The 22,238-nt window shown below is 40.7% G+C and overlaps 1 protein-coding gene and 1 non-coding gene across 4 annotated transcripts in view; both read left to right on the top strand.

Annotated features, from left to right (window-relative positions):
• Positions 1–22,238, top strand: part of ATP6V1H (ATPase H+ transporting V1 subunit H) — a 111,919-nt gene that overhangs the window by 24,012 nt on the left and 65,669 nt on the right. For all 3 annotated transcript variants that reach the window (XM_078441508.2, XM_078441507.2, XM_078441506.2), the window contains 2 exons: positions 12,742–12,839; positions 20,897–21,089. In XM_078441508.2, the coding sequence (XP_078297634.1) occupies positions 12,742–12,839; positions 20,897–21,089 (291 nt within the window). The remainder of the gene's footprint in view (positions 1–12,741; positions 12,840–20,896; positions 21,090–22,238) is intronic.
• Positions 15,055–15,158, top strand: LOC132664933 (U6 spliceosomal RNA). The gene has a single exon (XR_009603922.1). It is a non-coding gene; the product is annotated as a U6 spliceosomal RNA (small nuclear RNA).

The following is a 22,238-nucleotide window of genomic DNA, read 5'->3' as shown; positions in this document are numbered from 1 at the left end:
CCGGTTGAGACAAAGGGACAAAGAAACTTAGAAATGTAGGTGAGGTGCGTCTGTCTTCATCTGTTGGAAATATATCTGGGGAATTGGGAAAAATCTTTAGAGGACAGTGTCTACAACCTGCCTATAGTACCTAAATGAAGCTCTGTGGAAGCCATCTAATGTTCCTACTGATTACCAATACGCCCATAATCTGCATGGGATGTGTTTGTGTGCCCTGAGACTGTAGATGGTAGCGGAACCCATCTTCAAAGCCAAGAGCAGGGCTTCTCTTGGGGCATGGGTTGAAGGATTTGACAAGTAGCATGTTAGGCCAGAAAATAGCTGTTAGCCTTCTGAAATGGAATCAGAACAAGGTGAGCAATCTTGTGGTCAGAGTGGGGTAAGCAGGTGCTAGGTTAGAAGTCCAGATATTCTGCCATAAGCGCATGTTTAAATTGAGAGTCTTTATGACTTGAATTTCTACCAGTTTGAACTTTTGAAAAGTTATTTAATTCATGTGTTAGACTTACTGGTAAGTTTTTTTAAAGGTGTTTTCAGAATCACGTATCTTACAAATTTACTTGCTTGTTAATGTGTTTGTAACTTATTAAAGCTTACACAATGAGTTGCAAGCTCCGGTGACATGGCATTCTCATTTTGTTCTTCTCTGTCCAGTGTATTGGAAAAGAACTAATTAATTCAGTTGGCAGCATATTAGTCAAAGTGGTTTACCTGGTAGACTCCTCTCCATCCCTCCCTAACAGAATTAGCATCGGGTAATTGTGAGTGAGGAGAAGAAGGCCTTTGATTTTGACCTTTTTCCCTTTCATACCCTTCAGACTTGAGCACACTTGCTGTCTCTTCCTGAAAGTTCCTACTTTTTCAGATGGCTATCCGCTTGGAAGGCAGACTTTACTAAGTTGAGCATAAGGTGTTGACCTTTCGTCTGCTACTTGCATTTTAATAGGGGAATCTGGGTTGGTAACTAATGTTTATTGAGCTCTTACTATGTGTTCAGTACTGTTTTGCTCATTGGGCATTTACATCTCTTTGATATTCACGCTCCCTCTCGGATGTAGGTCTTACCGTAAGCCACACTGTATAGATGTGAACAGTGAGGCCGCACGGAATGGCAGCACCGTCTTGCCCAAAGTCATTCAGCTAATGAGTGACAAAGTTAGGAAGAAAGGAATTGCTTGCCAAGGGAATTCCTTTTGAGGCAGTGGAAGGGGAATTGGGTCTGGGGGCATTCTCCACGTTGCAGAGCCTGCTCAGACTTGTAAAAATATGGGTAGTGTATCTTAAAATCCCTTTAGGTTTTGAGCATAGAAAAGGTTTGGGAAATTGCATTACATGATATTGCCACTTGATGTCAGTATAAAACACAAGTTTTACACTGCAAAATGTGAACTCCGAATGATCTAATAGTCTTCTCTCTTAAAATGGCCACGGAAGCCTCATCTTGAGTTATAAGTGGATTATTACAAACATTTTTGTTTAAATGACATCACATAAGTGGGCTTGCCTTAGAATGCATTATGTTGTTTTTGCCCAAATATGAAAATGTTAACCAACATCCGATCTTACACACTCACCTTAAACTGTTCGGTTCTTTACTGGCTCTTGAAAGTGAGTACTCAGTCTTCTGTCCTTCTGAGGGAGCCACACAAGCCATGGAAGTTGGTTGGTGCCGATGTCCTGATAAAAAGGCACATACTGTGATCTGTCACGAACGGCAAGACTTAGAAGGAATCTGGGAATTTCGTGTTTGTTTGCTCGTTTTCTTTTGCCTCTGTCTGCCTTCACTTGCACCCGTGTGTGAGGGAGCAGGGTGACTTCTCATTTGGTTCTCATCTCTGGCTGTTTTGTTGTAGATCCAGTTTAGCATTAGTTATTGCTAGATGAACATTGTTTCACTGATAGGAGTAAGTAACTGCAGGAAGTTGATGTGTTCTCCTTATTCCTTATTTCATCTTGCCTTTTAATGTTCTGGATCCATTCTGTCCACCCGAACTCTCCATGATGATGGAACTGGCCATCGTGGGAGCCACCGTGTGGCTCTCGAGCGCTCGGAAATGCGGCAAGCGCGAGTAAGAAAGTAAATTTGCAATTTCATTTAGTTTGTTAACTTTTTTATCGAAGTATACATCACATACCATAAAATCCACCCATCTGCGCAGTTCAGGAGGTTTTAGTATATTTACAGAGTTGTGCAGCCGTTACCACAATCTAATTTTATAACATTTCAACCCCTCAGAAAGAAACCCTGTACACGTTAACAGTCATTCTTCATTCCTGTTCCTTGCTCCTACCCTCTAGCAAACACCAGTCTACTTTCTGGCTCTCTTCCTCTTCTGGCCGTTTCATAAAATTAGAGCGTACAGCCCGCGGTTGTCTGTGACTGTTTCTTTCACTTAGTGTAATGTTTTCAAGATTCATGCATGTTTTAACACATATTTATAATATTTGAGAATGAGAGAGACGAAATTTAGGGGTTTTTTTTCCGGCTTTTGGCAAGATTTCTTAAATTGTCTTCGGTGGCGGTTCTAATATCCTCATTAATATGAAATTCGTTTTACTCTTGTAATTTAATGCTGTGCCCATGTGACACTTTTCAGTCTTCCGCAAGAGGTAGAGTACTCGGTTTAGTTCTTCACCGCTTCGTTGTTGAGCACATCAAGAGTATCCCCGAGTAGCTGGAATGAGTCAGGAATTCCCGTGTCACGAGTTCGTACAGTTTGGGCCTCTTATTTAACTGCGGTCTGCTCTAGCTGGTGAGTCGTGAGGTCTGTGAGGACCCAAAGTAATTCGCAAAGGATGTCTGTGTAAGTTTGACCTGAAGCGGATCTTGGAGGATTTTCATTGTTCAGTTGCCTTTTATCTTCCTGCCACCAAATTAATACATCTCATTACACACTGGGGGCCGTTAAACTGTATGCACAGAATGAACGTTAAGGAGGGAAGATAAGAATCTGTGCGTTTTGTTTCTCTGATCATATTTTTGGAAGGATTATCCAGAGGTATATTCTGGCAGTACAGAAGAAAATTGAGTGGTAAGGTATTTCAGTACAAGACTTCCTTGTACAAATCGTTGTCAAAGCATAGCAATGATTATAACAACAAGTAATCTAAACTTGTACGTTAGATGTGTTCTTGGAAGTTGTATACAAAGCAATAATTTATAAAGTAATATTTTCTCAAGTTCATAATGATTTTTCTGCATAGTAAGGAATCTCATTGGATGCCTAAGCAAATTAGGTTGAAAGCAATGCTTGAAGGACGTTGAGAAACTTGTAAATTAATAGTGAATTGTGTTTTTTTGGTAAAACTTAAGTCTAAGACTAAATTATCTCAATTTGGGCATTAATTTAATCTAGGTATTTTATGAGTATTGACTAGAAGATCTTTTTGCATAAGCCAACTTCAAGAGAATTTTTGCCCTTCTGTATTCTAGTTCCTGCATATGAGGGTAATAAAAATATACCTTACCATTGTTTTGTGCCTTGCAGAACTGATGTGAGTTCAGATTTGAGTAGCAGATGTTTTCCTTTTAATTTGTTAGGGCTGATATTTCCCTTTACTGATGATAAATCAGTTTTGAAGAGTTTAAGTGATTTGCCAAAGATAATTTGGCAAAATTCTTGATAGGCAAAGCCTCTCCCCTTTTCCTTTCCTTCCTTTGTCTTTTTTCTTTTTTTTCTTTCTTTTTTTTGTTTAAATTGTGTCTTAACTTACACAAAGTGAAATACACAGATTTAAAAATTTTTTTTTTTTTAACGTTTATTTATTTTTGAGAGAGAGACAGAGCATGAACGGGGGAGGGTCAGAGAGAGGGAGACACATAATCTGAAGCAGGCTCCAGGCTCTGAGATGTCAGCACAGAGCCTGACGCGGGGCTCGAACCCACAGACCGCGAGATCATGACCTGAGCCGCAGTCGGCCGCTTAACTGACTGAGCCACCCAGGCGCCCCTGAAATACACAGATTTTAAATGTTCAGCTAAAAGAATTGAAATGTCACATGTCCTCGTACTCAGCACTTCCCTTTGGCTCAACTCTTACCAAGGTTGTGGTTATCATGGAAACTAGTACCATAGATTAATTTTGCCTAATCTTGAACTCTGTTGTAATGGAATTGTATTCAGTATGAACTCTTACGTATCTGAATTCTCTTGCCAATATTGTGCCAATGAAATTCATTCATATTGCATTTAGCAGTGATTCATTCTTTTTTTTTTTTTTAAGTTTATTTATTTTGAGAGGGAGAGGGAGAAAGGAAGAGAGAGAATGAGCAGAGGAGGGGCAGAGAAAGTGGGAGAGAGAGAGAATCCCAAGCAAGCTCTGTGCTCCATACTGAGCCTGATATAGGGCTCGATCCCACGACCCTGAGATCGTTACCTGAGCTGAAATCAAGAGTTGGATGCTTAACAGACTGAGCACCTAGGTGCCCCTAGCAGTGATTCACTCTTTTTATTGCTGTGTAGGAATGTATTAAATGAATATTTTCTATTCTCTTGTTAATGGATATTTGAGTTATTTCTAGTTTTGGGCTGTTGTGAGTAATCTTGCTGTGAACATTCTTGTACATGTTGTAAAGTATATATAAATTTAGTAGATACTGCCAATCCGTTGGGGCGCCTGGGTGGCTCAGTCGGTTAAGCGTCCGACTTCGGCTCAGGTCACGATCTCACAGTCTGTGAGTTCGAGCCCTGCGTCGGGCTCTGGGCTGATGGCTCAGAGCCTGGAGCCTGCTTCCGATTCTGTGTCTCCCTCTCTCTCTGCCCCTCCCCCGTTCATGCTCTGTCTCTCTCTGTCTCAAAAATAAATAAAAACATTAAAAAAAAAATTAAAAAAAAAAAAAGATACTGCCAATCCGTGTTCTAAATCAATTTACGTATCTGTCAACAGAGAATGAGAATTCCAGTTGTTCCATTTCCTTACTGACATTTGACATTGTGTTGTGTTATTTCTTAAAGCGAACGTCTGTGATAGAGTTAAAAATCACACACATAGGTGCACGTACTCGTTTTTAGTTCTATGAGGAAGGATTCATGTAATTGTTATGAAGCATTAAATACTTTTCGGACTGTTGAAATGGGCAGTCCTCCATTTCATGTAAAACTGGCTTCTGGAATTTATTTCAGTCAATTTTGTGTTTGAAAAGTTCAACTTAGTGCTTCACCAGGTCTGCTCTGGTGTACGTTTCACTGTCTGTGGGACAGATGCCTTTTACTGCAATACAGACGTGTTATTTCAAGTGCCCATGATTCCAGGATTTAAGTGAATATTATCTTTGCTCTTTCTCATTTAGTCTGTACTTAAATCCCAGCATTATAGGGGGGCACCTGGGTGGCTCAGTTGGTTGAGTGTCCGACTTTGGCTCAGGTCATGATATCGCGGTTTGTAGGTTTGAGCCCCGCGTCAGGCTCTGTACTGACAGCTCAGATCCTGGAGCCTGCTTCGGATTCTGTGTCTCTTTCTCTCTCTGCCCCTCCCCCACTTGTGCTCTGTCTCTCTCTGTCTCTCAAAAATAAATAAACGTAAAAAAAAATAAAAATTAAATCCCAGCATTATGAAGATGAATATTGAAAATGTATCTATAAACATTTTATAACATTAGTTTTACTTGGTACAATCTCACCGTAGTTTTTATGTTTATCTTTTGTTGCCAATTTACTTTGTAATTCCTCAGTTTTCAAATTAGCTTGTAAATCTGCAGAGTATGGATCCCTGAGACCATATTTGCCAGGAAGGTGAATTTTATCAGTTGCTGTTTTCCCTTTGCTGTGATTATTCCACCACGATGTAGGAGAGTTTGCATTTCAGCGACATGGGAAAATTTACCCAAGTGATATTCTCTTAAATGTGTTGAGAAGTAAACCTATTTCTCTATACCAGTGAGGTTTGCTGCAGTGAGAGGGCTTGTTGTGGCCAATTCTCAGCCCGGGATGTCTGGTGTAGCACAGAGAACTCTAGCTTAAGCATAAGAGAGTGGACTCCTAGTGCCAATCCAAGATTAACTCACTATTTTAATTTCAACAAATTATATCACCTTTTTAAGCCTCATCTTGAAAAATTGGTATCATAGTATTTCCCTTTTATTTTTAATTTTAATTTTTGTTTGAAAGGGCTTTGAAAAATACATGGGTTAATAAATTGTTTTTATTAAAAATTCTTAATTTCTTTTTTGACAGTTTTTTTTTTTTTTAAGTTTACTTATTTATTTTGAGAAAGAAAGAGAGACAGTACAGGGGAGGGCTAGCAAAACCCGACATGGGGCTCGATCCCATGAACTGTGACACCATGACCTGAGCCAAAATTACCTGGCTTAACTGACTAAGCCACCCAGGCGCCCCTACCTTAGCAATTTAAATGGCAACTATTATCTGCTTAAGTGAGTGCTTTTATCATAAATATTTTCTAGTAAAATAGGATGATATAAGGTGCAGCCAGAATTGACTAGCAATTCATATTAGTTCTTAAATTGAGATAAAATACTAGACAATTTCATAAGATCCATACTACCAAACAGATTCAGTTTTGGCTCCAAAAGGAAATAGAATAATAGTGCTATGTTGTATGTATTTCTGCAGTATTGATTGTTATCAGCGTAAGATTTTGGCCAAACTTTCAGTTACTGAACCATCTCTGTTAGAGACCCATTCATTTGGAATTTGTGCAAGATAGGACGTTTGTTTGTATTTCCCGTTTGTTCGTTCAATCCAGAAATAGGTATTGAGGTACCTGGGTGGCTCAGTCGGTTAAGCATCTGACTCTTGATTTCGGCTCAGGTCATGATCTCATGGTTTGTGAGCTCGAGCCCCGTGTTAGGCTTTGTGCTGACAGTGTGGAGCCTGCTTGGGATTCTCTCTCTCCCTCTCTCTTCTGCTTGCTTGCTCTCTCTCTCTCTCTCTCTCTCAAAATAAATAAACTTAAAACAAAGAACCATGTATTGAGTGCCAACACATACAGTGCATGGTTCTGAAAGAGTAGCACTGAACAGGATGGGCAGGACTCCTGGCTTCACAGGCCTTCATTTTACTCAGGGAGGACAGCATTAGACAAGTTAATTAGGCTCTTTGATTATTTTAGTACCCTTGTGGCAAGGCTTGTAGGAAACGAGCACGGGTCCACGAGGGTGCGGTGGGGCGGGGGGGTGGGTGGTGGTCTCATCTGGGGCCAGTTTGCTCAGGCTTCCTGAGGAAGCAGGAGATAGGCCTGCGCCTCCAGCGGAGGGAAGCGTGTGGAGAACATCGCAGGGGAGGGAGAGCAGGCGGGGAGATAAGGCAGGTCCAGGACATTCAGGGCCTTAGGGATCACAGAGGGCTTTAGAGCTTCTCCTTGACAGGGGAAAGAAGCCATGGAAGCATTTTAAGAGGGGGAGTCACATGGCACAGAGCAGCTATGGGAAGGAGGCCAGCGTGGCACCAGACCTGGTAAGCAGTGCTTACCAGAGCGTCAGCACTGCTCCCTCGATGGCTGCGTGCCTTGCTTGTTTACTTTCCTGGGCTTCTGTCACTTGTCTCCTCAGCATTGGGTGCCTCCAGAGATCCTGTGTAACAGAATGGAATTGCTGGGTTGTAAGGTGTATGTAAATTTAGTAGGTGTCACCAGTCAGTGTTAAGTCAATGTACAGATCCATCAACAAAGTATGAGAATTTCCACGTCTCCCTCTCTGCATTTCCTGTTTCCTTTTCTTAACAGTATTTTTGTTGCATTGGATTTGTCAGATTCCAGTGCGCTCTGTAATTTACTGTGTGTGTGTGTGTGTGTGTGTGTGTGTGTGTGTGTGTACACTTTTCCTCTTTCTGCATTGGACTATAAACTCCCTGATGGAAGGGATTGCGGTCTGTTTGTTCATGGTCGTGTGTCCAGTGCAAGAACAGTGTCTTGCACATAGAAGGCACTCAGTAAATATCTGTTGAATGAATATTGAGTATAGACCTGTAGAGTCTTTCTGGGGAATAGTTGAGAACTTAGAAAGATGGAGGCCTTATGTCCCTTACTGGTTTCTGACCGTGCAGGCAATCTGAGGTTGTAGCTGTCAAGCAGTTTTTCTACAGCTGCAAGGGCAAATGGGCTTCTTCGTCTTTGGTTGGATTCTAAGGACAAATACATGTGAAAATAAAGTGGAATCCCTTCTGCTTATCAGATAATATAAGCAACCAAATAGACGCTGTTGAATTAGGGAATACTTCTTCAAAGTTGAGAGAGCACAGGGGGGTTAAAATCTTTATGTAAATGGTTAAAAATGCAGTAGATCTCTATGTATAAGATTAAATGGAAGAAGAAAATTACAAGTGAAAGTTATAGTATAATCTTATTTTTTTTTTTCAAAAAAGAACGTATAATGCATAGAAACTTTCTACAGTATTACACAGAATATCTACTAACTGATTACATCGTAGGAATGGTACTGAGGGGTGAGAAGAGGGATGTTTTATTTCATGCTTATTCTGTATTGAATTTTTAATCATAAATATGTACAAAGAATTTCATGTAAAATTCAGGTCGATACAAGTCATATTAATACACAAATATTAATGAGATTCTGTACTATTTGTCTAGTTTATAGCTGTACCTAGTACCCGGAAGCAGCTCACATAGTGATGGTGCCTGTTACCCTTGGATGTTCCAAGCATGGGATCAGGGAAGGTCAGCTGGAAAAGCGAGGCTCTGGTACTGCTCCAAGGGACGGCACGGAGATCTCTTCCTCGTTTGATTCTCTCTTGTGGCATTTCTGTGTGGATGGAGCAATCTTTGATTACCTCAAACACTGCTTCATCAGTGTCTGTGATGGTGGTTTGTGATATCGTTCTGCGAGATAGACTGTTTCTCTGCCTTTCGCTTCTTGTTCAGTTTGTCTTTGTTTGAAATCTTTTGACATTTCAGGGTTTTCTAATTAGCAACTGCAGCTTTTTCAAGAATACTTTTTATTTATTTATTTTTAAGTTTACTTATTTATTTTGAGAGGCAGGGAGGAGCAGAGAGAGGGGAGGGGAAGGAGAGAATGAATCCCAAGCAGGCTCTGCGCTGTTAGCATGGAGCCTGATGTGGGACTTGATCCCACGAACCATGAGATCGATCGTGATCTGAGCTGGAATCAGGAGTCAGATGTTTAATTACTGAGCCGCTCAGGTGCCCTGAGAATACTTTTTAAAGTCCTGATAGAATAGGAAATGCCAGCAGAAAGAAAAATATATACAGCAGGAAGGTCAAGATTGTGTTCACATTGAACCGTATGGAGGACAGTAGTACATTTCTATAATTATCACAGAAATCAGCTTAAGGGAAATGACAGTATGGAATTTGGGGGCTTCTATATTTTGTCCTTTTTTAAAGAAACAGTATCTTGGTAGGCAGAAAACTAAAAATCACTTCACTTGGACAAAATATATGTTAAAACTTCAGGTTCTTGGGTGCCTGGGTGGCTCGGTCGGTTAAGCGTCCGACTTCGGCTCAGGTCATGATCTCATAGTTCATGGGTTCGACCCCGCGTCAGGCTCTGTGCTGACAGCTCAGAGCCTGGAGCCTGCTTCGGATGCTGTGTCTCCCTCTCTCGGCCCCTCCCCAGCTTGCGTTCTGTCTCTCTGTCTCTCAAAAATAAACATTGAAGAAAAAAAATTTTTTTAAACTTCACGTTCTGCTTTTTTCCTCTTAAAGCCAAATGGTGTGCATGTGTGCCCCCCCCCCCCCCATACTCACACAAAGGGCAAGAATAGAGTTTTATGTGTGGCACAAGGAAGCAATTAATTCCATCTGGAGAAATGAGAATACAGTAGTAGATGCAGAAGCAGACACGTATTGAATATTGAATGACAGATACCACCGAAAACTCTTTCGTACATGAACTAATGAAATTATACCCACATTCCATGGGATTTGTCCTATTACCACCATTTTATAGGTAGGAAGCTCATTCAAGGTCACGTGGCTTGTAAGTGGCTGAGTGTGATGGGCTGGCGCGAGAGCCTTTGTTCCTAACGCTCACGCTGTGTGTTACCGCCTTCCGTTCATGGCGGAGGAGTTAACAGTTGGTCTGAGACTTGGCAGCAGGTGAGCCAATGCAGACGGAGAAGAGAATGGGGAGAGAGCTGTGCAGTCAGTAGTCAGAGGTAGAGGTCTGGTTCTCAGGTGAAAGTAACTGTAGAAACTCTTAAGGTCACTGGTGATCCAAGCATTATTATTGTCATTATTAGTGGGTGATAAGATACAAAAGTAAAAATTTGGTGACGATTCTTTTAAGAAACGTTTCTGTATTGGGAGATAGATGCAGAGGTTGGTACAAAGTTTAGAGACTTTAAGGTGGGAAAGGATTGAGTATATTTAGAGGCTGAGGAGAGGAAACCAATCCGAGAGACCGAAGGTGTAGGAGAGGGGTCTGATGGACGACACATCACGTGGGAGGAATGGGATGTACATGTTGGCTGGGGCTGAGGGTCATGGACAGGAAGTTTTCCCGTCTCCTAGGCGAGAGAGGGGCAAGAATGGCTGTAAGTATAGTTCAGTTTTTGGGGTGAGATGTTGGCAGCTGGTGAATCTCTAAGTAATGGTCCATATATTTTCTCATAATGCTGAGAGTGAGGGAAGAGAGTGGGACAGGATAGCGGTGAGTGTGTGAGTGGCAGAGAGAACAGTCTAGAATTGCACGACGGCTTTGCAGGATTGTATGATTTTCTTTAGCAGTATTGAATTACCTTTGTCTGGGACTAGAGACGGTGATTTGTTGGCTTGATCGAAGCCTTATTTAGAAAAAAAAATGGTTGAGTAATTTTTATACATGAGAGTAATAGGACAGTGTAAGTGACAGATAAGGAAGTGATATAATTTACTTTGTTTAATTGAAGGCAGTAATTCAATCATCTGCCAATGTTGCCTTGACTGTATACTTTGAAAGTGATTTCAGGACTGGCATTTGGACTCCCTCATTATGTATAATAGGTGTGAGTACAGTTTTAGAGCCAGGATCTTTAATATGCACATTTATAATGTGAATCCGGAAGCTGTATGACAATGAAGAATCCATATTTGAAATGTATCATGTATTTCAATGTAGCATAGTAAATGGACAGGAAAATAGGCTTACAGTGAACCAAGAAATTTTTGTGTTGAGGGGCGCCTGGGTGACTCAGCTGATTAAGCGTCCCGCTTCGGCTCAGGTCATGATGTCATGGTCCGTGAGTTCGAGCCCCGCATCGGGCTCTGTGCTGACAGCTCAGAGCCCGGAGCCTGCTTCAGATTCTGTGTCTCCCTCTCTCTGACCCTCCCCTACTCATGCTCTGTCTCTGTCTCTGTCTCTCTCTCTCTCAAAAAAAAACAAAAGCCAAAAACCAAAAAAAACATTAAAAAAAAAATTTTGTGTTGAGAGGAAGTTGATGATAAATGGAAGAGGAGAGAGTGCCCTAGGTTGCGTTTTTATTCACTATATGCGGAAACCTTGCTTAGGCTATCACTCTAAACAAGAAAAATGGAATTCATCTTTCAAAAAGGATTACTACCTGCTGACTAAATTGGAAAAATAACATTTTTTTCCCATTATGGAAGATTATTTTAGAACTGAAAATTCGCTTTTTTTTTTTTTTTTTTTTTGGTCATTTCTGTTAATGTTTTGAGTTTTCAGGCAAATTGTATTAATGGATATATCGTGCTTTTGGGAAACTGTTCACTACTTTTAAAATCTAAGATAACGTTTTCTTGATATCCTTTGATACTTCCGCCAAATGTACTTATATCGTTGTGTTTTTGTGATCGAATGCCTGGAATTTCTTTGAAGTGTTAGGTTTTAATGGACTTTGTTTGAAAACACGGAGCCTAGTAGCAGCGTGTATATTAGGTTTTGTGAATTTCTATAACATCCGTGATTCTCTCCATTTTCTTTTCTTTTATTAGCATGTTCTTTAAGGCTAGAGTCTGCAGTTTCCTCTGCTCTCTCTGTTCTTCTAGATGGGGGGCGGGAGGTTCATGGTAAAAATTTGGACAAGAACCCAGGCCGGGTGTTGCTATTAGCTTTACTAAAATGGAGGTGCCTGCATTGTTCCTGGGGGTATTATTCCTGTCTATTTCAAGTTCCAGATTTAACCTCAGTTTTTCTAGAACAGTGCTGTGGAACTGATAGCTGTTAGAAATGATAGAGCACCTTTTTCAAACTTTTCGACTTCTTATGTGCTGTATGGTGGTTGTTTTTTTGAAGTCCCCATTTATTGCATTTCTGTGCAATGCCTGGCTCTATGCTAAAGGCATTACTTAACTTAGTCCTAACAACACTCCTTCGGGATGTGTGGGGTGTCATCCTCATTAAGGACAAAGGTATCGAGTATTGGGAAGGTTCAGTGACTTACGTCCGTTTAAGTACAGGCCCATCTCCAAGCATAGAATTTTATCTTTTTAACCTTATTCGACATTTCTACGGTTATGAAGAGCAGTATCGTCTCTACGGTGCCCCTTTCAGGGCTGAGTGAGACATCGCGAGATAACACTTACCAAACCATAACAAGGAAAGGGTTACTTCTTTCCTTGATTTCCCTGTGTGCTGAGTAATCTTGAGCTATGTAGGTTTAACCTGGCAGAGAAAAACAGCCTCATCTCTAGGAGGTAGAGAGAAAAGCAAAAACGAAGGTTGGTTTTTGAAGATATGTTAGGGACATTTGGATGTTCTGATGATAAGAACCTCTAGCTAAAAAAAAAAATCCAGACTTTCCGTGTATGCACGATCCACGCCTTTAAGTGCTTGTCAACCTGAAACCTTGTCCTTCTGCTTGTGTAGAGTTCTCAGTACGTGCAGTGTGTCGCCGGGTGTCTGCAGCTGATGCTTCGGGTCAATGAGTACCGCTTTGCCTGGGTAGAAGCGGATGGGGTGAGCTGGTGAGTGCCCTTTCGCTTTTAACGTCGAGTAACATTTAAAAGCTTCCCTCCTTGACATTTGCAAAGAAATTAATGCACTGAATCATCTAAAGGGAGTTTTTTTTTTTTTTTTTTTTTTTTTTTTTTAAGGCTGTTTAGCAGTGGATTATGCTAACCTTCATGGAAGTCCGTAACTCCTAAATGAAATGTTTCCCCTCTCCCTCACTTGGTCTGTGCTATTTGTAAGAGGTTAAGGACTGTTAAAAGCCTGATGCTTGACAGAACAAATTCTAGGTACTCAGAATAGGGGAAAAAAAAAACAAAACAAAACAATTATAAAATATCTTGTGGTAAATGCAGGCAGAAATCAGCAAGAAAAGGTCTTATCCAGAAAAATGAATGTGACCCATTCTTTGTAATGCTGTGTAATTAGCCCATTCTCTGTGGGGTCCTAATTTGCAGGCTCAGAAACCTGGAGGGGCCGCCCTCTCAGGTTAGCAAATGTACTTATATGAGAACTCCCCCCAACACCAAAACAAACAATGCTCTTTTACTACCAGAAAGTCCATTTATTTATTCATTATGGGAGATCTCATGCTTTTTTTTTTTTTTTTCTTTAACGTTTATTTATTCTTAGAGAGAGAGAGAGAGAGAGAGAGAGAGAATCCCAAGCAGGCTCCATTCTCCGCATGGAGCTCGATGCGGGACTCAGTCTCACGAACTGTGGGATCATGACCTGAGTGGAAATCAAGAGGGGCACACTTAACTGCCTGAGCCACCTGGTGCCCTAACAAATTAGTAATCTTATATTAACATGTAAAATTTCAATCTTTTTATACTTATTTAGCCTTCAGTATGTCAGGAAAAACAGTCATCACAATTTGCCATGTGGACAATTTTCAAAAATATATATATTTGGTCATTTTATGGATAATTGGTAGACTTATGAATAAAGCAATAGTGAAAAACAACCATTTGAAATTCTGTAAGAATTTTTTCATGGTAAGTCTTTTTGTAGTAAGTGAATTTTGGTGCACCAACGTCGTAAAAGAGGAAAGAAAACCATCACATATCCTTTTAGCAAAATGGAATGGTGCAGGCTCTTGTTGCAAAATATCGTTGGAGGCTTTCACGTTGAACAGCTAAATAGGTGAGAATACCCTATTTCCTTTCTTTGTCCTTAGAAATATATTTTCACTTATTGCCTCTTGAGTTTGAGAAAATGCATTTATGATACAGTCAGCTGAAAACTCACAGTTTGAGGTTTCACGTATGTGACCAATTTTATCATCATTGTTAATAGAATGCCGTCTGTCTCTGCTTTCAACTTCTGATTCATCTAATAATTACGAGACACCTTCCTCAGGTAATTGCCATTATGGATGGAAAATAAAAAGTTCTGAATTCTTTGAATTTGCAGTGTTCACACAGTGTCAGGAGACTCACTCAGCGGAAGGACTCAAGGGACCCAGCATGTAGTCTATCGCACGGCTGGGATTTATTTTTAGAGACACAGTGGATCAGGCCGCGTCTGGAGGAATCCATGTTAGGCTTCCGTATGTTCTCTCCCCACAGTAGTGGGGGGTCGCACGGCCTACTTTTTCCCCAGTGGTGAAAATGTAGCAACATTTGTGTGACGTTTCTGCCCAGGAATCCCTGTAGAGACTAAGCACCTGTGGTTTTCAAATTTTTTTTAATGTTTATGAGAGAGAGAGAGAGAGAGAGAGAGAGAGCGCGCGCACACAACAGAGCATGAGCTGTGGGGGGGACGGGGGGGTCAGAGAGAGAGGGAGACACAGAATCTGAAGCAGGCACCAGGCTCTGAGCTGTCAGCACATAGACGCGGGGCTCCAGCCCACAAACCACGAGATCATGACCTGAGCCGAAGTTGGACACTTACCGGACTGAGCCACCCAGGCACCCCAAGCACCCATGGCTTTTATTGGAGGTTTATCAGACACCCTCTGCCTACCACGCAGCAAAATTCCAGACTCCAGAATATATTGTTTAGGTGCAGTGAGCCATCTCTGTCATTTAGGGAGAGTTTTGTATCAGTGTAGGAAGTTGTTTACCACTAAAGTTCCTGGAAGCCAGCCGAAGGCTGACTGTGGACGCAGACTTTCCTAAGAATAGCAGTTTCAGGACTACGATGTTGCTTTTTTTATTGCGCAGAAACCTAAAGGTAGACTACGGAGACGGTATTTCCAGCCTTTTTACCTTCGTTACGAATGATGCAGTGCTCGCCTCAGCAGCACACATACTAACATAGGAGCGACACAGAGATCAGCTTGTCCCCTGTGCAGGGATGACATATAAAGTTGGAAGAAGGATGCAATATTCGGGGCAATGCAGTAGAAAGGATAATTTCGTTATTATTATATCATCTTCCTAGGTGATTGCATCATTCTCCGATTTTCTTTTTTTTTTAATTTTTTTAACGTTTATTTATTTTTGAGACAGAGAGAGACAGAGCATGAACGGGGGAGGGTCAGAGAGAGAGGGAGACACAGAATCTGAAACAGGCTCCAGCGGGGGAGGGTCAGAGAGAGAGGGAGACACAGAATCCGAAACAGGCTCCAGGCTCTGAGCTGTCAGCACAGAGCCCGACGCGGGGCTCGAACTCACAGACTGTGAGATCATGATCCAAGCTGAAGTCGGACGCTCAACCGACTGAGCCACCCAGGTGCCCCTCTCCGATTTTCTTATATTTTAGTCTTTAATTTATTTTTAAGCATAGTTGGGAATAATGAATGTATAATGATGCAATAATATTTAGGATAATAAAATACTGTAATTGTTCAAATTATGGGCAACATAAAAGCACTGAGATCCCGTAAGCGCATCTTAGGTTTATGAATGGATCCAACAGACCTGTATAGTGATTGAAGAATAAATTGAATTTCATTCTGTTACATACAAAATAGATTTTTTTTGTTCCCTGGAAGATCTGGAAAACAGAATAAAAGTCGTGAAACAGCAATTTCTACACATAGTTAGAATTGCTCAGAAAATAAACCCAAATACCGAAGTTAACCAAATGTGGCTGTTCTAATTACTGCAGTATTTCGGAGGACAGTAAGCAGTGTTATTAACTGTTTCTGTTAGCAACAAGCACAGGGACACATACAGTGTAGAATACTCTGTGTTCAGCATATCCATTTTGACATACTAATGACTACTAATTAGATTTAAAGTAATCAAAAATAATAGAGACCTTTAGGTTGAGAGCGGGTGTTAATCAAGGTATAACATGTTAACTTGCTGATAGTATAGCAATCTAAAAAAGTCACTTAATCTTTTCACCTTTAAAGAAACAAACCATGTACTTTCTACTTGTCCATTTCTTTTGTTTAGAATTGAAAGGTTTCTTTGTTTCTTTTCTTGTTTTTGGAATTCCTCAAATCACAATTAGGAGTCATGTGAGGAGAAAACCTCAAGTATAGCCTTTCTGGAAGACCAACCATAAGAGACTCTTAATTATAGGGGACAAACAGAGGGTTGCTGGAGGGGAGGTAGGTGGGGGTTGGGCTAATGGGTGGTGGGTGTTCAGGAGGGCACTTGTGCTGGGCGCTGTGTGTTACCTATAATTGATGAATCATTACATTTTACTTCTGAAACCAATATTACTCTATATGTTAACTGACTGAATTTAAATAAAAACTTGAAACAAAACAGAACTCCAGAACATTTTTATCTATATAATTTTTTTTATTTTTTTGTTAAAAAGCCTATTATGTGAATGATACAACACTATTTCTGGCTATTTATATTCCTATGTAAGACCAAAAATATACTTTGCATTATCTTGCATATTGACTTCACTAGAAAGTCTGAAGGGTTACTATTGATTTATTAAATACTGGAGCTAAAAGAGGGCTTTTCTAGGACAATTGCCTCCACAGATTCAACTGGAGTTGAAGTATTTTGTAAGTGTAAAGTAGTATATAAGAAAGTATGACATAAAAGAAGGTAATTTTTATTTTTTTTACTTTTTTAGGATTTAAAAAAAATTTTTTTAATTTAAAAAAATTTTTTTAACATTTATTTTTGAGAGACAGAGCATGAGCGGGGGAGGGGCAGAGAGAGAGGGAGACACAGAATCTGAAGCAGGTTCCAGCCTCCCAGCACAGAGCCCAACGCGGGGCTCAAACCCACAAACCTTGATCATGAGCTGATCATGAGCCTTGATCATGAGCTGAGATCATGAGCTGAAGTCAGACGCTCAGCTGACTGAGCCACCCAGGCACCCCTAAGATTTTTTTTTTTTTAAACATCAGAACATTATTAGGTGATGCTGTGTGATAAGGTGTGAGGTGCTCGTGGGTGTAAAGAGCATCAGCCAGCTAAAAGTGCACAAGTCAGCCAGTAAATCCGCCGTTCCGTCTCCCTAGCCCTGCATTGGCTTGATTTGTTTTTAAGCCTTAATTAAAAACACAGAATACTAAATAATAATTTTGGCCTCATGGACCTTAGCCTTCTATTTTGGATTTGACAGTAATTTGTATTTTTTGGACTCTCTGCGTAATGGTGCGCTGTATATTATAGGGAATGCAAAGAAACGTATGTGGTCTCTTTCCTTACAAAAAAATTATAATCTAGTTGGAAAACACTAAATAGCAAACCAAGGTAGTGTTTAGGATCCTATAGCATCATTGAGTAACCTTTTCAGTGACTTTAAAAATAATATTAAGCTCCTCGGTTTGAGAGGGGTAGTTGAGAGATGGGGATTTGTACTTATCCATTCTTCAGGTCTCTGCTCAAGGGAGAATCCTTCCCTTGAATCCACTCTGGGAATCCTGCCTCCCCACTGGACTCTGAGCTCCTTGAAAGCATGGGTAGGGTCTATTTTTGCCCCCCATTATGTCTCCCATGCCTTGCACTGTACCTGCCACGTAGATTTTCAACAGATGTTTGTGAAATTACTGTATTCAGGTTTATCTTGGGCCTTTGTGTCCTTGGAGTCCCCTTAGCATGCTCTTGGACCTCCATTGTCTTTGGAGTTAGGGTTCCCTGCCCCTAAGGGAAACCCTTCCTTACTCTGGTAAATAGGAACTTTATTTTGCTTCATTGGAGTTCTTTTGGTGGTTACTATTTGGATGTAGAAGACTTACTTTTTTTTTTTTTTTTTTTTTTTAACGTTTATTTATTTTTGAGACAGGGAGAGACAGAGCATGAACGGGGGAGGGTCAGAGAGAAAGGGAGACACAGAATCTGAAACAGGCTCCAGCCTCTGAGCTGTCAGCACAGAGCCCGACGCGGGGCTCGAACTCACAGAGTGCGAGATCATGACCTGAGCCGAAGTCGGCTGCTTAACCGACTGAGCCACCCAGGCGCCCCAGAAGACTTACTTTTTCAACACAATCATATACAGTGTAGACACATATTGAACTCTGAAATTTCTCTGCAGCGTTCATCATTGTTGATTGCTCCTTCCTTTGAAAGCTTTCTGTCTTTATTTCAGCGACAATGCGAGCTGTTTTTAAGCCCTCTGGTCACTTACAATTTTTTTTTTTTTTTTAGAGATAATTTAATATCAAGAACTTGTTAATTACAAACTTGTTAACTAGGTTTCTGAAAACAAATAAAAGAACTCTCAAGTGTCAGAGAGAGTGGAAGGTACAGACACAACCCCTAAAGTTGGGGAACAGATAAGAGATGGGAATTACTAAAATTCATACGCTTCAACGAGTCTGTGTAAATTGAAGTTTAAACCAGGGCTTATGTCCCTGAGCGCAGAGGAAGGGCCTCATAGGTCAGGGACCTAAATGGCTGGTGTTGGTATCGCTGAGGGTGTGCAGTGAGGCTGTGCGGCCAGCGCTGTTGCAAAAGGAATTCAGCTGGTGCCACGGAAAAAAAAACGGCTGCCGCTGCCCTGGTGAAGAAATGTAGCTGGAGTGTTACCCCCCCGGGAGCGGGGAGCCAACAGGACAAAGCCTCTTCTTCCTCTGTCCTGGCGGTCAGCCCCTAGCGGCTCTTGCTGGCAGACCCAGCTGGCAAAGCAGAACTGTGGCTTCAGGTTCCAGCCACAGCGTCACGGAGCAAAGTGTGGAAGGCTTCCTTTCATCAGTGGAATAATCAGAGGGCAAAAGGAAGCCGGGTACTGGGGTACTGATGGGATAAAATGACTTATTTTACGTAAGATATTTTATGTGATGTATACCACTGACATCAGTATTAAACAAAAGCAAGTCTTAAATAACAACTCAAAGTAGAAAAGATGTGAGGGATAAATCACGCATGAGAAAATGAAGGGCAGTTCAGCGAATTTCTAACTGTATAGGAATCATAAAGATGGGAAAATGGCACAAATACAAGCCTTCCACTAAGCTAGCGGTTGTAGATTGTAAAGTCAGATTTTAAACATTTATTTATTTATTTTAATCGACTTTTTGGAGCACTTTTATGTTTACAGAAAAATTGAAAGTGCAGAATTTTCTTATCTACCTGCCCCATAGTTTTCACCGTTAAGAACGTCTTACATTAGTATGGTACGTTTCTTTCAGTTGACGAGCCGATATTAATATACTCTTATTAACTAAGGTCCCTGTTTACATTACGGTTCAGTCTTTGTGCTGTACGTTCGGTAGGTTTTCCTCTTCACCCCTTAAGGAGTTCCCCTTAACCCCCTCTGGTCATTTTTTAATGATCTAATCTGGTAGTTTCTCTTTTTTCTTGTTTAAATGGAGGCATTTCCTGTGGAAATTTCCTTAGTTGTTTTCCTCGATGTAATCTCTTTCATTTCCATATAGCTTTCCCAATTTCCTTATCAGTAAAATGGGAGGTTGAATTAGAAGCTTCTGAGGTTTGGGGCACCTGGATGGCTCAGTTGGTTAAGCTTATCAGACTCTTGATTTCGGCTCAGGTCATGATCTCACGGTTTGTGAATTTGAGCCCCTCATCGGGCTCTGTGGTGACAGTGTGGAGCCTGCTTGGGATTCTCGTTCTCTCCCTTTCTTTTCACCCCTCCCCTATTCACACCTCACTCTCAAAATAAATAAACTTAAGAAAAAAAAAAAGAAGCTTCTGAAGTTTTACCCCCAATTGGCTGTGTCCTATTCAGGCTCATGACCGTTTTTTTTCCCCAAATCATCCTGTTTTCTCTGTATGAGTCTCTTAAATATTTTTAAAGCTAAAAATGAACCTCTTGGTTATCCAGACTCAAAATCTTGGTATACCTTATGACTTCACCAAGATGTACAGCTATTTGTGTTACCAAGTCCTTTTGATTTTAACTTCTTTAATGTCTGTCCGTCGGTTTTACCGTTTCCTCTGCTGTATTATTGCAAATTTATGTTTCATTTCTTATTGCTTTCCAGCAGCGAGTGCTGCTGAATGCTGAAATCTTCAGAAAAAAATTTTTTTTTTTTTAATTTTCGAGAGAGTGAGTGTGTGCAAGCAGGGGAGAGGAACAGAGAGAGAGAGAGAGAGAGAGAGAGAGAGAAAATCCCAAGCAGGATCCAATCCCGAGCCTGATGTGGGGCATGATCCTGCAACCCGGGGGTTGTTACCTGAGCCGAAATCAAGAGTTGGACACTCAACTGACTGAACCACTGAGGTGCTCCGGAAATCTCGTGACCTTAGGGAAGACTTAAGTGAGGCTGTGCTGGAAGTGTCCGTCTATAAGTAGGCGCCTAACTTGCTTGTTATTTCTGGCAGAAAAGAAAACGAGGCCATAATTCAGAAGGACTTGTTCCATTAGTGCAAAAAAGAGAATAGGCGATTATTTCTTCTCTCTTGTTGCACTGTTGCAGTAAATGTTTTCTTTTTTTTTTTTTTTTTTTTTTAAGATATTTTTTAATTTTTTTTTTTTTAATTTTTTTTTTTTTAAATTTTTTTTTTTCAACGTTTTTTATTTATTTTTGGGACAGAGAGAGACAGAGCATGAACGGGGGAGGGTCAGAGAGAGAGGGAGACACAGAATCAGAAACAGGCTCCAGGCTCTGAGCCATCAGCCCAGAGCCTGACGCGGGGCTCTAACTCACGGACCGCGAGATCGTGACCTGGCTGAAGTCGGACGCTTAACCAACTGCGCCACCCAGGCGCCCCTAAATGTTTTCTTAATATGTGTTCCTTTTCAGCATAATGGGAGTTTTGAGTAACAAGTGCGGCTTTCAACTCCAGTATCAAATGATTTTTTCAATATGGCTCCTGGCATTCAGTCCCCAAATGTGTGAACACCTGCGGCGCTATAATATCATTCCTGTCCTGTCTGATATCCTTCAAGAATCTGTCAAAGAGAAGGTGACAAGAATCATTCTCGCAGCATTCCGTGTAAGTGTTTTGTGGGTTTTTTTTTTTATGGTGTGTGTGTGTGTGTGTGTGTGTGTGTGTGTGTGTACGTGTGAGGCATTTTCCCTGTGGAGTATATATTTGAGGGCTTTTAGCAGGTGGGAAAAAACTGATTGTTCTCTGTGTAGTTATCAAACCATGGGTGTTGGTGAACATAGAGGCAAACCTCACTAATGTATATATATTGTGGGATTGAGGCAAAGCCATATAATAGGATGGGGTTGGGGAGAAGCCATTTAAATGGATACAATATATGAGTTATAAAAAGCTCGTGGGAAATGTAATTGTATGATGTTCATGTGGACGAAATCCTCTTTGGTTGCAGTGTGTTCCAAGAGACCGTTGAGGAAGTTTTTTTCTCTTAAAGGGCCCTTATTTTAGTATAGAGTTGTAGTTCAGATTCTGGATATAATTATATATATATGTATATAAAACTCCCTTGAACAGATGAGGGAGTTGAGAACGAGATGGGGAGCTGAGCCAGACTCTGAAAGCTAGGTCTTCTGGCGGCCAGGCAACTTAACACTGAAATAACGTATTGTTAATTGCTTGCCCAGACCCAGTGCATTTGCTGTCGTAGTTGTGTGTTGATTATTTTGTTGGTCACCTTAGGATTTGTTGGGCTTCTGAGGGATAGCTTGGCCAGGCCTAGCGTCTTTTAAGGATGCCACTGGAGAGTAATAATAATGGGCTGTTCAGAGACTGCTTACTCTGGGCCATGCATCATTCTAAGACTTTCCATTTGTTAGCTCATTTAGTGCTTACTACTGCCCTGGAACATGGCGATTATAGTTTTTATTGTTAGTATGTTGGTCTTCTCATTTTACAAATGGGGATACTGAGACAGAGAAGGCACATTGCTGGTGGACATGCAAATCCAAATTAGCTTCGCGATCTGCTTTTAACTAATATTTGCTCTTATGTTTTCCTTAAATAAACAACAACAAACCAAAAATAAAAAAGGAGTACAGATGTATTACATACACTTAAAAATAGCATACACATTACATTTGCCAAACATAGTTACTAACATCTTTCAGATTTTTCTAAGCACACAGAGAGAAATACATAATTAGGTGTGTAATTTTGTTTTATATTTAAAAATAAAATGGCATCGTATTATAAATATTG

This window comes from Panthera onca, chromosome F2, assembly GCF_046562875.1.
Source record: "Panthera onca isolate mPanOnc1 chromosome F2, mPanOnc1 haplotype 2, whole genome shotgun sequence".
NCBI classification, from domain to species: domain Eukaryota; kingdom Metazoa; phylum Chordata; class Mammalia; order Carnivora; family Felidae; genus Panthera; species Panthera onca.
The sequence above is the reverse complement of the archived record's forward strand: the minus strand, read 5'-3'. Positions and strand labels throughout refer to the sequence as shown.